Source organism: Candida parapsilosis, contig 005807 (genome assembly GCF_000182765.1).
Source record: "Candida parapsilosis strain CDC317 annotated contig 005807".
Lineage (NCBI taxonomy): Eukaryota > Fungi > Ascomycota > Pichiomycetes > Serinales > Debaryomycetaceae > Lodderomyces > Lodderomyces parapsilosis.
Window position 1 is genome coordinate 145,161 of NW_023503280.1, and position 16,657 is coordinate 161,817.

General features: G+C 39.8%; 6 protein-coding genes across 6 annotated transcripts; 3 read left to right on the plus strand and 3 right to left on the minus strand. All coding sequences in view use genetic code 12, as the record gives it.

The window, feature by feature from the left end:
- Positions 1-57: 57 nt before the first annotated feature.
- Positions 58-4,437, plus strand: CPAR2_800560 (ubiquitin-protein ligase; the record flags this gene model as incomplete). The annotated part of the gene is made up of 1 exon (XM_036807887.1): positions 58-4,437. One exon carries the CDS (start codon positions 58-60, stop codon positions 4,435-4,437), a length of 4,380 nt encoding a protein of 1,459 aa, XP_036664679.1.
- Positions 4,438-4,440: 3 nt separating this feature from the next.
- RRD1 (peptidylprolyl isomerase) lies at positions 4,441-5,628 on the minus strand (the record flags this gene model as incomplete). The annotated part of the gene is made up of 1 exon (XM_036807888.1): positions 4,441-5,628. The coding sequence occupies one exon, from the start codon at positions 5,626-5,628 to the stop codon at positions 4,441-4,443; it is 1,188 nt and encodes a 395-aa protein (XP_036664680.1).
- Positions 5,629-5,798: 170 nt separating this feature from the next.
- Positions 5,799-7,730, minus strand: CPAR2_800580 (uncharacterized protein; the record flags this gene model as incomplete). Its single annotated transcript, XM_036807889.1, has 1 exon — positions 5,799-7,730. One exon carries the CDS (start codon positions 7,728-7,730, stop codon positions 5,799-5,801), a length of 1,932 nt encoding a protein of 643 aa, XP_036664681.1.
- A 483-nt stretch (positions 7,731-8,213) lies between these two features.
- Positions 8,214-12,554, plus strand: BNR1 (Bnr1p; the record flags this gene model as incomplete). Its single annotated transcript, XM_036807891.1, has 1 exon — positions 8,214-12,554. The coding sequence occupies one exon, from the start codon at positions 8,214-8,216 to the stop codon at positions 12,552-12,554; it is 4,341 nt and encodes a 1,446-aa protein (XP_036664682.1).
- Positions 12,555-12,804: 250 nt separating this feature from the next.
- On the plus strand, positions 12,805-15,768 carry MIS12 (Mis12p; the record flags this gene model as incomplete). The annotated part of the gene is made up of 1 exon (XM_036807892.1): positions 12,805-15,768. The coding sequence occupies one exon, from the start codon at positions 12,805-12,807 to the stop codon at positions 15,766-15,768; it is 2,964 nt and encodes a 987-aa protein (XP_036664683.1).
- Positions 15,769-15,822: 54 nt separating this feature from the next.
- CPAR2_800610 (uncharacterized protein) lies at positions 15,823-16,500 on the minus strand (the record flags this gene model as incomplete). Its single annotated transcript, XM_036807893.1, has 1 exon — positions 15,823-16,500. One exon carries the CDS (start codon positions 16,498-16,500, stop codon positions 15,823-15,825), a length of 678 nt encoding a protein of 225 aa, XP_036664684.1.
- Positions 16,501-16,657: the final 157 nt, after the last annotated feature.

Sequence of the window (16,657 nt, forward strand, 5' to 3'; positions counted from 1 at the left end):
AATCTCTACAATTTTTCACTCTTCCTCTGATTACATATACATTCAACCTAATTGCAAATGGAGACAAGCAAGGAAGGATTCACGGGAAATTTAGGAAGCGCGGGATTAGATGTCACTTTGAATTATTTCACCAACCAGCCCGATTTTCTGTCAGTGTCTAATGCAGACCTTGCCATAATATTCAAGTCGTTAAGTAAGAAAGATCCCAAAACAAAAGAAAAAGCACTCAATGATCTCCTTTCGATTATTGAAGAAAAATCGACGGAGTTTGACGACATCGCAGTCGTATGTTGGGTAAAGTTGTACCCCAAAATTGCCCTTGACAATTCCAAAGATGTGAGGGCAATGACTCATCAAATTCAAGGCACGCTCTTGAAAATCTTGGGCTCAAAAAGATATGGGAAGTACTTAAAAATAACAATGCCAATTTGGCTCATGGGTACCATGGACCCAGATAAAAGCGTTTCAAGAACAGCAGCGAGACTTTTGCTCGACAATTTTCAAGGCGATGAGACCAAATTCGAAAAAGTGTGGGAGATCTTTGAGGAGCAGATTATAAACTTGGTCGGTTCAGTTGCCACTATTGAATCTCCAGAAACTTTGTCAGATCCTAGGTATTTATCTGACTCAGAAATTCAGATTAAGTACGACCGCACTTTGATGGTCTCTATTGATATGCTTTTGAAGATTTACAAGAAATGTCAATTAGTTACATCTATTGAGCTGATCTTGGACCTGGATGTCATATGGGAAAGATTTGTCCACAGTGTGAAAGAAGATACGATGAATTTGCGTCTATTTAAATGTATATTGACGTTAATATTGTCAACGTGTTCTAAAGAGAATTTCCTTTTGGAGTCAATGGATCAAAAAGCTTTGTATAAAACAATTTCCAAAGCAGTTATGAAAGTGAAATTTGCAAAGAATAAACCGGCAATTGTATACGCCCCGGTGATTCTCCCGTTCTGGCAAGTTTTGATCCAACTCACAAGATTTCCCAAGCATTGGGAGTTGAGCAAATCAATTTGGGACATAGGTGGAAGCAAAAGTTCCTCAAGACTACACAGCTATATCCGTTTAGGACCTTGTGACTCAGATCCTAGTTACTACGACGTAGTCGCTACATTGTTTACAGATTTCAAACTGGATGATAAAAAGGTAATCGATTTTAGGGACACAGAAGAGTCTCTGTTCTTTACAAAGATCTTTATGGAGCAATTTGTAAAGAATCGTGAAATGTTCAAAACATCCTGTTTGCGATGCGCAATGAAGGTGATGGATTTATTTGACGAAAACAAGGTCGAGAACATGAAATTGATTTTAAACAATGTTTTGAATTCCAAAAAATCGAGGTTTCAATCAACTGACAAAGAGCTAATATCACAGTTTAGGGATTTTGAGAACAAGGTATTGTTGAGGGAATCTTTATGCGCAATTCAATGCGAGATTCAAAAGCATATTGAAGACACATTGTACACTGATGAATATTTAGTTCGATTTTTTGAGTTATTGAAAATGCTGAATCTCAAAGATCAAGCTACCGAGTTGGTAGAATTGGCGGTGAAGCAATGTAATACTCAAGAAGTGGATATCGTTCTTGCTGGGCGCTATGTCAGTGCATACTTGGCGGTGAATGATACAATTACGCCAACGATGGAAGCATTTGTCAAGCAATTGCCGGAGCACTTAGGTACGTCATACGTCATCTCAAGACAGATTTTGAATCAAGTGTTCTCCGAAAAGATTTTGACTGACAGAGAGTTGGTAGAGTTGTTGAATAAGTCATTCGCAAATCTTTTGGTAACGAACGTTGAAAAAAGAGATGATTTTGTCAAGTCATTTGATTTTGATTTTAGCGAATCAGATTACCCTGATATATATCATTATTCGAGAGAAAAGTCGCGCGATCTGGCTGAGCCAGAATATTTGGAAAAATTATTAGTATCTGGAGACAAAGAAGCCTTGCGTGATGTAATAAAAGGTTTGGACGAACAATCGTCTCTTGCATTTATTACCATCGTCCTGAAAACCAATTCCATTGATGTTACTATCGAGCTAGGTATCGAGAATGTAATAAAATTTGCTTGGAGAAACGTGAAGCAACTGGTAAAATTCTTGCAAGCATTACGTCAATATGAAGCTTCGTTTTATGCGTCCTTGATGATGCACCTTCGCACCTGTTCAATTGAAACACAGTTGACTGATGTTGAAGAACTACTCCGTGAGGCACCGATTCTGTATGAAGTATTTGAATTAGAATTAAAGCAATTCATCAACAGGATAGAACCGTTTGAAATTGCTATGGCAAATGCATTAGGTCCGGCTGTATACTTGTGTAACTATGGATCGGAAGCTGTACCGAAGGAAGCAGTAATCTTAGCAAAACTCATCGTTGAGTTGAGAATGGATAACCCCAAGTGGAAAGTGTTGACACAGATCAGCAAGGAGCTCGTCTCAGATTATGTTTTCACCCAAAACGTTAGCGAGGAGGAGGAAATCATTTTGATGAAGGTCGTCGGTGAACATGCTCGAGAGAAACACACGGAGTGCATCGCAGATTTGATTGGTGACAACGAGGAGAATCCATTAGCTTTGGTAACCAAAGGCAATGACCTTTTTGCTTTCTACGCAGGAAGGAGTTTAACAAAGACTATTGAAAATGCATCGGAGCAAATGAGTCTTCTGCAATTTGAATCATTGAAGATCAACTATGTCCAGTTATTGAAGCATCCATTGAAAAGCGTTGCTTTTGTTAATGGTATAAAAAACTTTCTCGGTTCGCAAACTCTAGAGCGTGCCAGAAATTATGCGTTCTCCGAGATTTTGGCCGTCGAAAGGGAAAGCGAAATCACTACCTTGGGATTGAAGTGGATAACGATACTTGTCTCTTTTCTCAATCAAGAGACCGGCTTGAAAAACGTTTTCCCCGGAGTAAAGCTAGCCATGGTTTTGAAACAGATTGACGATTGGTTTGAGTCGTCAATCGCATACGATCCTGAATTTATCAATATAAGAATTCAAGTACTCATCTTCCTAGGCCATTTGTTTACAGTTGAGGATACCTTACCTGATATTTATGTTGACTTGGTCAACAAGATTATCGCTGATAACCTCGATATGGCCGATGATAGGGTAGATTTGAAGTACTATACCTTGAAAGTTTATGCAAGCATGTTGAAGCGCAACCCTAATGGATTGGAGCTACAGGACGAGAGATTGATTGAATTGCTCGCTACTGCTCCGAATGACAACAATGCCAGTCAAGTTGCTTACTTGGTGGACACAATTTTGGAGAGAGCTCTTCAACTTTCCAAAATATCAACAAAACTTGTACAACGATTCAAGTCTCAGTTATTGATTGTTCTCGCCAAAACAGTCTCCCTTACAAAGCAAAAACTCAGCAGCTATTATTTGTTGCAATTGTACAAGGAAGAGAAGGACGATTTTGTCATTGAGTATCAACTATCTAAAGATGAGAATAAGAAAGCGCAATTACCTTCACCTGTTTTGGAGATTGCGGAAAAATTTAAAGTTGATTCAACTGCAGACATATTCAGGTATATGCTATCGTGGCTCGTAATCACCGATTTTTTCAAAGATGTCACCTTGTCAATTAAAAATGATTACTTGAATGAAGTGTTGGAAGGCAAAGATTTCCAAACACTTTTGTACTACATTTTTGATCATGTGGATTTTAGTAACAAGTTTTTGTCAACATTCCCAATTGAAAGTGTTACCGACTATGATATAAGATACATGTTCAAAGATTCGAGTCGTGAGGAGGAGTTGAAAGTGCTCGCCCTTCACGTGTACTATAAATGCCTCAAGTATTGTGGATTTCAGGTCCAACTTTGGTTTAAGGAAATCAGAGACAAACAGCTACAAATGAAGGTTGAGAGAATAACCAGTAAATATTTGTCACCGCCGTTGATCAAAGAGGTATTGGAGCAGGTCGAAGCTGAGAAACAAAAGCTTTTGGCAAAAGAGGATAATTTATCAATCAAAATAAATCGTGTATCTAATGAAATCAAAACGTCATATCTCGTCGACGATCAAAAGCTCGAGATGGTGGTCAAAATTCCTGCTCATTATCCGTTGGAAAATGTTGTCATTGATGGACCTGCGAGGGTTGGAGTAAAAGAAAATAGATGGAAAGCCTGGTTGTTGGCATCGCAGAAACTTATTTCCTTACAAAACGGTTCAATCAGTGATGCCATTGAACTTTTTTGCAAAAATATCAATCTACATTTTTCAGGATTTGAAGATTGCGCAATTTGTTATTCAATCTTGCATCAAGATTTATCATTACCGTCGAAAACGTGTCAAACATGCAACAATAAATTCCATGCTGCATGTTTGTACAAATGGTTCAAGAGCTCAGGAAATTCAACTTGTCCTTTATGTCGAACACCATTCAACTTTAAAACTAGAAACTAGAATCTACCTACGTGTATAAGTTGTATTTTGATGAATACCAGGTTTGGCCCATGGAGCACTCGTTCCAGCACTATTCCCTTTGTCAATAGTAGTGTTTGCACTCTTTGCGTCTTCGCTGTAATTCACGGGGAGTTGTTTCATTGAAGTCAGGTCAGCCCATGGATACAACTTGTCACCAAACCAAAAATGTTGAATTACAGGTAACTTTCCAAGAACCTCAACCATATACATTTTTAAAAGACCTTGCCTTACTTTTGTCCAAAGAAAAACAGACACATGTATGTCATTCAATATTGGGCTATGCTCATTAAAAGGACCTGATTTTAACTTGAAAATGAATGCAATTGCGTTGACGTAAAGATTGGATGTTTTGTAGCCATTTAGTACATCCCTTGATAAAATGCTTCTCACCGATGGCGCCGTTGCGTCATTGCAAAATTGCGATGCCCCCAAGATGTAAATCAAATGGAAATGATCATCCAAACCCCAAACGCCATGCGAACCAGCTGGTTCCAAGTTGTACACGAGAATTAAACGACGTACAAGATCGTAATATTTGGAAAACAAGACCAATAGCTCCTCTCCTGTTGGTGATTTGAGTATATCATATCGCATCAAAGCTCCAACGAATGCTAAATATGAAAGTTCGTGCCCAGTACCATAGTCAATCCTAATCTTTGAGCCAAACGAATTGGCAAGATAATACCTTGCTTCAATCAAGAATTCGTCTATGTTTAGTCCAGCGGGCGGGCGTAAGGTTGTCAATGAGTTTAACACGTGCTCTACTTTTTCATGCCAAGTCCTGAAAGCTATATTGCCAAATCTTGTGGGTCCCTTGACCGGGGGAGTATCATCAATAGTCTGTTCAAGATCATGTAGTATCCTGAGCATGACTCCCACATTCTCTTGATATGCATGGGCCTCTTGTACCGATGTGGCAGAGTTGTCACTATCTAATACCGTGATATCTCTGGTTACTATAGCTGGATCCAAAACTCCGGGTGGTACCTTAATATCTTGCACAGCTAAGACGATCTTGTTCAAAATTTGCACTAGTTCACGAAACGCTATGGATTTCTCAAAACTCTTTACATCTCCAGTCTCAAATATCTTCTTGCTCGGTTCCGACCATTGATTCATTATTGCTGGGTAGGAGTAACTGATTGGATTGATTTCATCCGAGGCAAGCATTATTTTGCTGCGCAATTTCGATTCTTGTTGCACGCGACATAATTAAAAGGGTCGTCACAGAATTACCATTAAGAGATAAAGTTATATAAGTGGACCCATAAAACTCAGCTACCTCTACAGATAAACCGCATCGGTTACTTCATGCAATGATTCAATTGCTATATGCTAATCTACTTTTCTAGATGTTGATAGAACTGCTTCACAATAGGTGATGCTTTTACTTTCCCTATGCTGAAATGTTTTACTTGCAAAGTCTCCCTACTCACAGCTCGGGATATAGCCACATATGCATGTCCATTCTCAAATACTCTGTTTAAATCTATTTTCACACGAGGAAGGGTCTGACCCTGTGCTTTGTGAATAGACATTGCCCATGAAAGCAACAAGGGTAATTGAGCTCTATATGGATTACCATCCGCTCTATTTTCGTGTCCGGTTTCAACAGTAAACTCTTGTCTATCAACGAGTACAGCTTCGTCATAACCATTCAATTTGAAAAGAACAACTGGTAAGATATTGGCTGTTGTTTCTAGGACAGCCATCTGCACAAGCAGCTCAAAATGAGTCTTTCTTTCGTCCGGAACTTGTTGAAACACCAATCTGTCATCATCTGTCCAACTTTTTACTGAACCAATACGCGAAGTAATGAATTTGACTTCTTTCAACATCTGCGAGTCCATTGCTTCAATTGCACCATATATGTCTAGTATCTTCAAGTAGAGTTTCAATGTGGTGAAAAACATAACAGTACCAAGTGTTCCGTTGACCAAATGGTCATTGATGTTTTTGATGTTCATCACCTGAGCACCTTCCTTCAAGACTAAAGTTTCCTCACATAGAAGTTGGTCGTATTGTTTTTTAACATGTTCACCTTTGTGACTGTCTTTGGCCATGAATTCGTAAGCTTTTGAGGATAGTTTTTTTAATCGGTCACTGTTGGCCGAGTGCACCTCTTTCCTGGTTGGAAACAACTGGGTCGGCTCAATCCCATCGTCATAATGTACTGTTCGCGAAAGGTCTTTAAATTTAGCAACAATCGCATCACCCAACTCCCCTGTTCTAAGTGCATTCAACATTTCAATAAGATCGTGATCCCCCTTTTGTCTGAAAATCTGTTTCAAAACAATGTTTTTGTTAATAACTTTAGACCATGATTTTGACTGAAAACAAAATTGGGCAGTTCGATTCACAGCAACTGGTGGCAATTGATAAAAATCCCCAGTACATACGATTTGGATCCCCCCAAAAGGTTTGTCAGATTTTCTTACCAATCGAGCAACATTCTCCAATTTGTCAAATAGCGCCCCATCAATCATTGATACCTCATCGATGATCAAAACTCTCAATCTTGTCCATTTACTCAACTTGTGGTGATTTTTTCTAATCATGTTTGCAAGATCCGGCGCAGATTTAAAGGCAAGACCAATCTCTAAAAACTTGAAAATGGTTTGACCTTGAATATTACAAGCAGCCATTCCAGTTGGTGCAGTTACACCCATATTATCTCCATACTTGCTTTTAAGGATCCTTACCAACTCACGAAGTACCACTGACTTACCAGTACCTGCACTCCCAGTATAAAAGACATTACATCCAGCAAGAACTGAATCAATAACCAGCTTTTGCTCTGTACTCAATTGGGTTCCCTCTGTTTGGGAAATTGTTGGCGATTTAAAATTTGTAAGCTTTGCAACTTTTTTGGCTTGGCCACCCTCAAAAGTGCTTAGTATATCGCTGTTTGTTCTTTTGAGGTTATCTTTCCCGCTTTGAGTGGTGTTGACCAAGTTCGACTCCCCAAGGATTTTTAGGGTTCTTTGCGATGACAAAGACTGATTGGCCCTGTGTTGTAAAACCGCGCTTTCCAATGTCGGATTTTTGAAATTCAGCATTTCCATGCTTGTGTCAATTGACGTATCATAGCTTGAATCATCACCAAACCCATCATCGTTATTAGTGGCACTCAATATCGAATTTTGCCTTGATATGTGCTTGTTGTGATGTTGTTTGGGCTTGTCGTTGTTGGCTTTACTTCCATCAATGCCAAGATAAGCGAGTATACTTTGTTGACCCAAGGTAGACTGCTTTTTGCTTTTGGTTGGCATTCGAAATCTATGGAGCTTGGTGGGTGAATTTTTTAATGAAGCTGGTTGTAAAACAAAATCACGGCGTAGATTCTTCTCATTTCTATTTTGTTTTGTTTACAATTTTTTGGTAGTATCACAAAATGTACGCGTCGTAGTGTCGTAGATATATATACTACGACACGACGTTTTCAAGATGTGAATTCTATCTCTCTTTGTTTCTGTCGGTCTGTGTGATAGTAGTGTGTTGTTTACAATTTATCATTATTTAATTTTTAATTAAATTTTTTTTTTTTTTTTTTTTATTTTGATCCAGGGGAAATATATACAAAAGACAATAAGACCCTTTGCCCACGGTTGAATTCACATAATATAAGAGATTGCAAATCCATATACCATTTGGATGAACTATATACAGCTACCATCAGTACTTGCACTTACTTATCACTTTAGCTTTGGCAAGACAATTTAACTAAGAGGTTACAAGATCAAATCACTTGGCATATGTTAAAACCAACTCCCACCTCATTACATGTGACAACGATACAGGGACAGAATGAAACAATTGATACTTTCGAAAGAGCTTCCATTAACAAGAATAAGATACCCAGTAAGGAGATTGTGGAAAAGTTGTTTGAAAAGTTACTATCGATACGAGCGTTTCCTGAAAAGGCTAAAATTAGTTTGAGAAATCTGTCGACTGAACGGAAATGGGACCTTCTTTTAACTGAAAATGAGACAAATAGCTTTTTTGATTTGAGTCGAATGTCGCTCGCTTCAATGTCCGCTGTATCGTTACCAGAAAATGTTAGATCCACTCACTCCAAGACTCCTGATTTGAGTTCACATGCAAAACCAGATAGTGCTCCTATGCCTTCAAAGCGACGAAGATCGTTTTTTCTTCCAAAAGAACCGCAACAACATCGAGAGACTATGATAAATGAGGGTTCTCCCGGTTGGTTCGTTTGGAAACTTTTAAATAAAGACATTGATCTTAAGAGCTTGGTCAAGTTGGAGAAGCATCTAGCTGAAAACAAGTTACTCCAGCAAGAAAAAGTGACATGGACCCAAAGCTTCTTATCGTTACAGGGGGAAACTGCTCTAGCGGTGAACTTGTCGCTGATTAGTAAAAAAGTTATAAAGTCAGATGAGGAATACAATCACGAATACCTTCTCGTCAAATGCTTAAAGAATGCATTAGAAAACCAGGCATACTTGAAACAATCGAATAATGACCATGATACCCCTATAAGTAAATCTGTCATCATGACATCACTAATGGGAGCACTAACATCTACCAGAATGAGTACCAGGTTTCTCGTCACCGAGATTTTAGTTAATTTGATGAAAAATGGCCACAAAGAATTACGAATGAATATAGTCAATCACTTAAGAGATTTATCGTTCAGCAATAAGAAGACATCACATTTTAGAGCGTGGTTGGAAGTTTTTGGGAGCTCTTTGAGAACAGCAAGCTGGGGAAGTAAGGTAAGCGACCATTCGTATTTGAAAAACTATATCACCATCACACTCATATTGATTAATGTTATTGTAAACACGACCGGGCCAGCACGCAAGAGGATTGTTATCCGAAAAGAGCTTGAAGAATCACATCTACTCTCTGTATTTGAAACAATCAAACAGTTTGAAGATGATAGGATCCATCAGGAATTGGAGAAATATGAACGGTTGGCAAGAGAAGATGAAGAGGAGAAGATAATGAGACATAGCAAGACGCTACCTACACTACCGACACCACAGACTATTCTGAACCATGATGACGAGACTGACTCACAATCGGTACTGGCAAGCTCACTTGTTGTCTCTGATGATTTGGAAGAGCTAAGCAGATATGGACTCTTTGGCAGTCAAAAGAAAAAGTCACGAGAAATCGATTTGAGAGACCAGTCGCAGCCAGAAACATCTGGATCTAGTTTCCCGAGAAACAACGAAAGTCTACTTGCTCAACAAGTGTATCTGAAAATTGCAAAACTTGAATCCTCGCTGAACTCGAGTGGCTTAAAAAACAAGGTTCTCTTACTTCTTGATAGCTTAATCGAGACTGGTCCCCATCTGCAACTCCTATTCAATGAAAAAGACTCATTTTCAGCTGGAACTGTTGAAAGATTGATTGACTCCTTAGCATCAGAATCTATTGCTCGCAATGCCATTGCTGAGACCAAAACTTTGAAGAGAGAGTTGAAGCGACAAAAGCAGCTAAATGAAAGTCTTGCAAAAAATGCTGAATTGCAAAACAAGAGCAAGCTAGCAACAGATAATGAATCACATTTGCAAGAGATCAAATCACTTGGGCGTCAAATCAGCTTGCTCCAACGGCAAATAAAGCAGCTTGAACAAGACAAGGCTAAAAATTTCCGAAATCGGAATATCAACCATTCTTTTGAAGACCTTAGCAATCGAGAAGAAACTGATGATGATGTTGAGATAAATAATCAAATTGAAGCTTTAGTTGATTTCCACGGAACCAACCTCGAAACATCCAAGAAAGCTTTTCGTGGTCCACCCACCCCCCCTCTTTTATATTCTAGACCAAACATACCAGTGCAAGAAAAAGATGACAATTCAATCTCGGAAAGTGCTTCCCAGGAAGGGGACAAAGCCGTTGAACAAGCCAAATGCAACGAGTCTCCTACGGCTGCTCTATCGCAGGCTCTGCCTGTTATTGCACCTCCACCTCCTCCTGTACCTACATTCTTGGAAGACCTGGGCAAAAGTACAAGAGCAGCTATAGCTACGAGGTCAGTGAATGTACCACTGGCTCCACCTCTTCCACCTTTTATGGTCGACTTGAAATTGGAAGGTAAAGACAAGACTTTGGCATCATCAAAACCAGAAGAAACTGCAGGGGTCAGAATGCAAGTAGCTGAGCCCATAGCCCCACCTCCTCCTCCGCCACCTCCTCCGCCACCTCCTCCGCCGCCTTTGCCACCATTTGCACTTGCTCAAAAAGATACATCTAGTTCACTGGTTGTCTCAATTGATAGTGTAGGATCTGCATCAACACCACCTGGTGCACCCCCACCACCACCACCACCATTATCATTACTTTTGACCACACTGAAAACTGTGTCCGGATCTGCCGATACTTCCCTTTCTGAGAGTGACCAAAGTACCACCAACGAACCACCTCAAACTACGTTAAAACCTAAAGTGAAGTTGAAGCAACTACACTGGAATAAAATCAACGATATTGAAAAGACTTTTTGGAACGAAGTTGAGGATTCCTCAATTCTGGAAAAGCTTGCAGACGAAGGTATATTTGCCGAAATTGAGAAAATCTTTGCTGCTTCACAACCACTGAAGAAAGTTCCCGAATTGGAGAAGAATAGAAGAGCAAATGCCGACTCTAAAACAGCAAAAGTATCCTTTCTTTCTAGAGATTTGGCACAACAATTTGGAATCAATTTGCACATGTTTGCAGGGGTTTCAGATGAAGCGCTTGTTTTGAAGATTTTAAGATGCAGCCCGGACATATTGGAGAATATTAGTGTTATTGAATTCTTTAATAATGACTCGTTAGTTGAAGTGAGTGATAGTTTGGCAAAGAATCTTTTGCCGTATTCAAGTGACCCTCGCACAGGCAAAAAGCCACAAAGAGATCCCAATGAACTTGATCGAGCTGACAGATTGTATCTTGAATTGTGTTTCAACCTCAAGCATTATTGGAGAGCTAGGTCAAAAGCATTACTTTTCACACAGTCGTATAACAAAGAGTATGTTCATTTGAAAGAAAAATTGGACTTGATTGATCTGGGTATTTTGTGTGTGAAGGAGTCGGATGGTTTCAAACGGGTATTGAGCGTGATGAAAATCATGGGGAATTTTATGAATGAGCAAACAAAACAAGCTCGCGGATTCAAGTTAGACTCCTTGCAGAGGCTCAAGTATATGAAGGATGAACTGAACTCGATGAGCTTTCTCCATTATATTGAAAAGATTATTAGGCAATCGTTTTCGGAATATGGGTCCTTTGTTGATGATTTAGAGTTTTTAACTGAGACTCAAAATGTATCAATTGAACAATTGGAAGCCGACTGTAAAGCCTTCAATAAAGAGGTGGAAATAATAAACAATTCACTTCAACATGGAAGATTGAGCAGAGACAAGGATTTGCATCCATCTGACCGGATTATACAAACCGTCACTGTTCCAATGCAAAACGCTACAAGCAGAAACGCCCTTGTACAATCTCGCATGCGAAGAACAATGTCAAACTTCAAATCATTGATGATGTATTTTGGTGAAGAGCCAAATGATGCAAAGGCAAAAGACAGTTTTTTTCAAAAAATTTCCACTTTTGTGGCTGAATTTAAGAAAGCGCATATCGACAATATACAAAGGGAAGAAGAACAAAGAGTTTATGATGCTAGGAAGAGGAAAATTGAAGATGAATCGGCAAACAAAACTCCGGTTGAAGAAGCTGACGAAAAGAACTTTGTTGATAGTGTTGAAGAATCGTCAGCTGTTATCGATTCATTGTTGGAGAAATTGAAGTCCACTTCTAACCATGCCAAAACAAAAAGAGAAAATCGAAAGAGCAAATTGTTAACTGAGACATCGGAGCCTGATGTCTCGCCCTCAGATTTGGACTTGGACACAGTTGCTGTTGAAAATGAATATGAAAGTGTTAATAATCTCAAGCGAAGACTAACAACAAGAAAGAGTAAGCTTGGTTTGGCTTCAACAAAGGAGCAAGGTGTTTCACGTGCACAAGTGATGTTGCATCAATTGAGGACAGCCGAGGATCTTACATTGGTTCTACCCAATGACGATGTCGATAAGGAAAACATTGTGAGTACAGAGAAGGAAGAACAATGTGAATGAGGGTGATGCTATCTACAGAATGAATAACGAGTTGCCTCTGTCTTAAGCTACTAATCAAAATTTATTCCCTCTCTTGATAGTTCGCGGTGACAGAGATTTGTAACTTCCTCCGTAAGCAGCTTTGTGTAACAAACGGTTGAGTAATATTTTTAACCTTTTTCTTTTTCTTTTTTTTTTTTTTTTTTTTTCAAATGAGTCTTTTTTAAGTTTGGACTCATCGGACTACAGTCGTGACAACCGTAAAAACGCCATGTTGAGATTGAGGTCAACCCACCGTGTTTTGAGACTGACGTTTTCTCAACAAAGGCTCTTTTCGAAGTCATTACTAGCACTAAACGCAACCGTTGTATCAGGAACCAAGTTGGCTGCCAAAATACGAAATGACGTTGCTGAAAAAGTTTTGCAATACAACAAAGACCATTATGGAATTGACGCTACGCAATTCGATAAGCTAAAATTCAAACCTTCTTTGACTATAGTGCAAGTTGGGTCAAGACCAGACTCTTCAGCTTATGTACGCTCCAAATTGAAAGCTGCTGAAAAATCCAACATCAAGGCAAATCTTCTCAAATTTGATGAGAATATTAGTCAGGAGGATTTGGTAGATGAGATTGATCGTTTGAATAAAGATCCTTATGTTCACGCCATTTTAGTTCAATTGCCTTTGCCCAAACACATTGATGAGACGTTGATTACAAACTCCGTTGTCACTGAAAAGGATGTTGATGGTTTTGATCATTACAACGTGGGTCAATTGTCAAAAAAGGGAGGAGTACCCCACTTTAAACCATGTACACCTAATGGTATCATGGAATTGATCAAGACCACTGGAATCAGTTTGAGAGGGAAAAATGCGGTGGTCATAGGAAGGTCGGATATTGTTGGAACTCCTGTTGCAACCATGTTGCGAAATGAGGACTGTACAGTAACAATCTGTCATCGTCATACAAACAACTTGCCCGACATTGTATCCCAGGCAGATATTGTTGTTGCTGCCGTTGGTATCACAGAGTATGTCAAATCGTCGTGGGTAAAGGATGGAGCCGTTGTCATTGACGTTGGTATCAACTACAAAGAAGACCCCACAGCCAAAAACGGAAGGAAATTAGTGGGTGATGTTGACTACGATGACGTGGTCAAGAAGGCTGGTTTCATTACCCCCGTACCCGGTGGTGTTGGTCCAATGACGGTGGCAATGTTGTGCTCAAATGTGTACGATGCTGCTATATTGCACGCTAAAAAGGCACACGAGCATCAATTCAAACCACTTCCATTGGACTTAAAGACCCCGGTGCCATCCGACATTGATATCTCAAGGGCTCAGAAACCGAAAGTGATAACCAAAGTTGCAAAAGAGTTGGGATTATTGGATAAGGAGTTGGAACCATTTGGTCATTACAAAGCCAAAGTTGATGCCAAAGCTGTTATTGAGAGACTTGACGCTCAAGTTGAGGGATCGGCAGATGACAAGGGTTACTACGTCTTGGTTGCTGGTATCACTCCCACGCCATTGGGTGAGGGAAAATCAACCACAACTATGGGATTAGCGCAAGCACTTGGTGCGCAGTTTGGTTACAACTCTATTGCCAATGTTAGACAACCTTCGATGGGACCTACCTTTGGTGTTAAAGGAGGTGCAGCTGGAGGAGGTTACGCACAAGTTATACCCATGGACGAATTCAACATGCACTTGACAGGTGATATACATGCCATTTCAGCTGCTCAAAACTTGCTTTGTGCCGCTGTTGACACAAGAATGTTTCACGAAGCCACATCGAAAAGCATTGGTGGATTTTACAAAAGATTGGTGCCAGCTAAAAAGGGCAAGAGAAGTTTTACTTCGTCGATGTTGAAAAGGTTACAAAAATTGGGCATTAACAAAACCAATCCTGACGACCTCACTGCTGATGAGGTTGAAAAGTTTGCCAAATTGGACATCGACCCTGAGTCCATCACCATCAAGAGAGTGGTTGATTGTAACGATAGGTTTGTTAGAGAGATCACGATTGGTGAAGGCAAGAATGAAGCCAGTAAATACCCACCAAGAAAGACTGGTATGGATATCACAGTTGCTAGTGAATTGATGGCGATTTTGGCTCTTTCAAACTCTCTCAAGGATTTAAGAGAACGTGTTGGTAAAGTTGTGATCGGTACACAAAAGGAAACCGGTACTGCCATCACAGCAGAAGATATCGGAGTTGCTGGTGCTATTACAGCATTATTGAAAGATGCCATCAAGCCAAATTTGATGCAAACAGTTGAAGGAACTCCTGTGTTTGTTCATGCAGGACCTTTTGCTAACATATCTATCGGTGCATCTTCTGTTGTGGCCGATAAAGTGGCGCTCAAGTTGACTTCACCTTCAAACCCAATCAACAACGGACACCCTGGTTACGTAGTCACTGAAGCTGGTTTTGATTTTACCATGGGTGGTGAACGGTTCTTCAATATCAAATGCAGAAGCTCGGGATTGAAACCTGATGCTGTCGTTTTGGTGGCCACTACCAGAGCTTTGAAATTACATGGAGGTGCACCCGACGTCAAACCTGGTCAGTCTTTGCCTCAAGAATACGTCCAGGAAAACTTGGCGTTGTTGGAGAAAGGGTGTGCCAATTTGGCCAAACAAATTTCAAACATTAAGCAATACAAAACTCCTGTGGTTGTTGCAATCAACCAATTTGAAACTGACTCTGATGCTGAACTCAAGTTGATTGAAAAGTTGGCTTTGGAAGCTGGCGCTGATTATGCAGTTCCATCGAACCATTGGGCAAAAGGTGGATTAGGTGCCAAAAAATTGGCAGAAGCAGTAGTCAGGGCCGCCAAACAAGCTCCACCAGGTGAACAACAGTATTTGTATGATGTCAACGACACAGTTGAAAACAAGTTGAACAAGATTGCTCAAAAGATGTATGGAGCCAAGGACATTGAGTTGTCTCCATTGGCAAAACAACAAATTGAAACCTACACACAACAAGGTTTTGACAAATTGCCTATTTGTATAGCCAAAACGCAATACTCCTTGTCACATGATCCTTCATTGAAAGGTGTCCCAACTGGATTTACTGTGCCAATTAGAGAAGTGAGGTGCTCTGCAGGGGCAGGATATTTGTATGCTTTAGCGGCAGAAATTATGACAATTCCAGGTTTACCAACACACGCTGGCTTCATGAATGTCGAGGTTAACGATGATGGTGAGATTGAAGGATTGTTTTAATCGAAATATGTAGAGGGTGTAGATTTGATAGACTTATAAAAAGAACAAATTTCTCTATTGATAGGTCTTTGAGTCATCAATGTTTTTATCTCCATTAGCAATATCAAAACTCTTTCCAAAAGTGTCTTTGAAACCAAGGATATCAAAAAGTACTTGAGCAACATCAGCTCTAGAGATGGATCCATGGTCATCACTGAGACTCTTAAACAACCTGATTTTACCAGTGGGTGAATCGTCAGTCAACAGTGTAGGCTTGACAATTGTGTAATCCAATTTGTTTCCAAATTCATCAATCAAAATACGATCAGCATAGTGCTTAGCAATGTAGTAGTCCCGGAGCCCGGATTTGAGCCCAGCTTCACGATTTTCGGCAAACAAAGCACTAACAATAACCAATCTTTTAACTTTAGCTTCAACTGTGGCTTCAAAAGTTTTCACTACTCCGTCCAAATCAACTTGTAACAAGTTCTTTCCACCTGAGCCAACGGTTAGAATAACAGCATCGTGACCCTTGATAGCTGATGTCAAGTCCGAAACTGATGCAGCGGCAAGGTCCAATTTTGATGAACTGATGTTTGAAGAACCAGATGAAATGTTCTTGATTGTGGCTACTTGGTCGTCATTTCTAACAACTGCTGTAGCATTGACGCTCAGCTTGGCAATTAGCTTGATCAAATGTTGGCCAATTTTACCGTGTGCACCAAAGACAATCAAATTCTTATAAGCGGACATTGTTGTAATGGTGTGGTATGATTGAGAAAGTTTTTGGGTGCAGAAAGAGAGTTGAAGGCAGCTATTTATATTTGTCTCAAGTTTTCGTAGTTGCTAATTAGTAATATACTCCACACCTTTTTGCAACTCCGTTCCGCACAGCAACTTAATCTCCGGA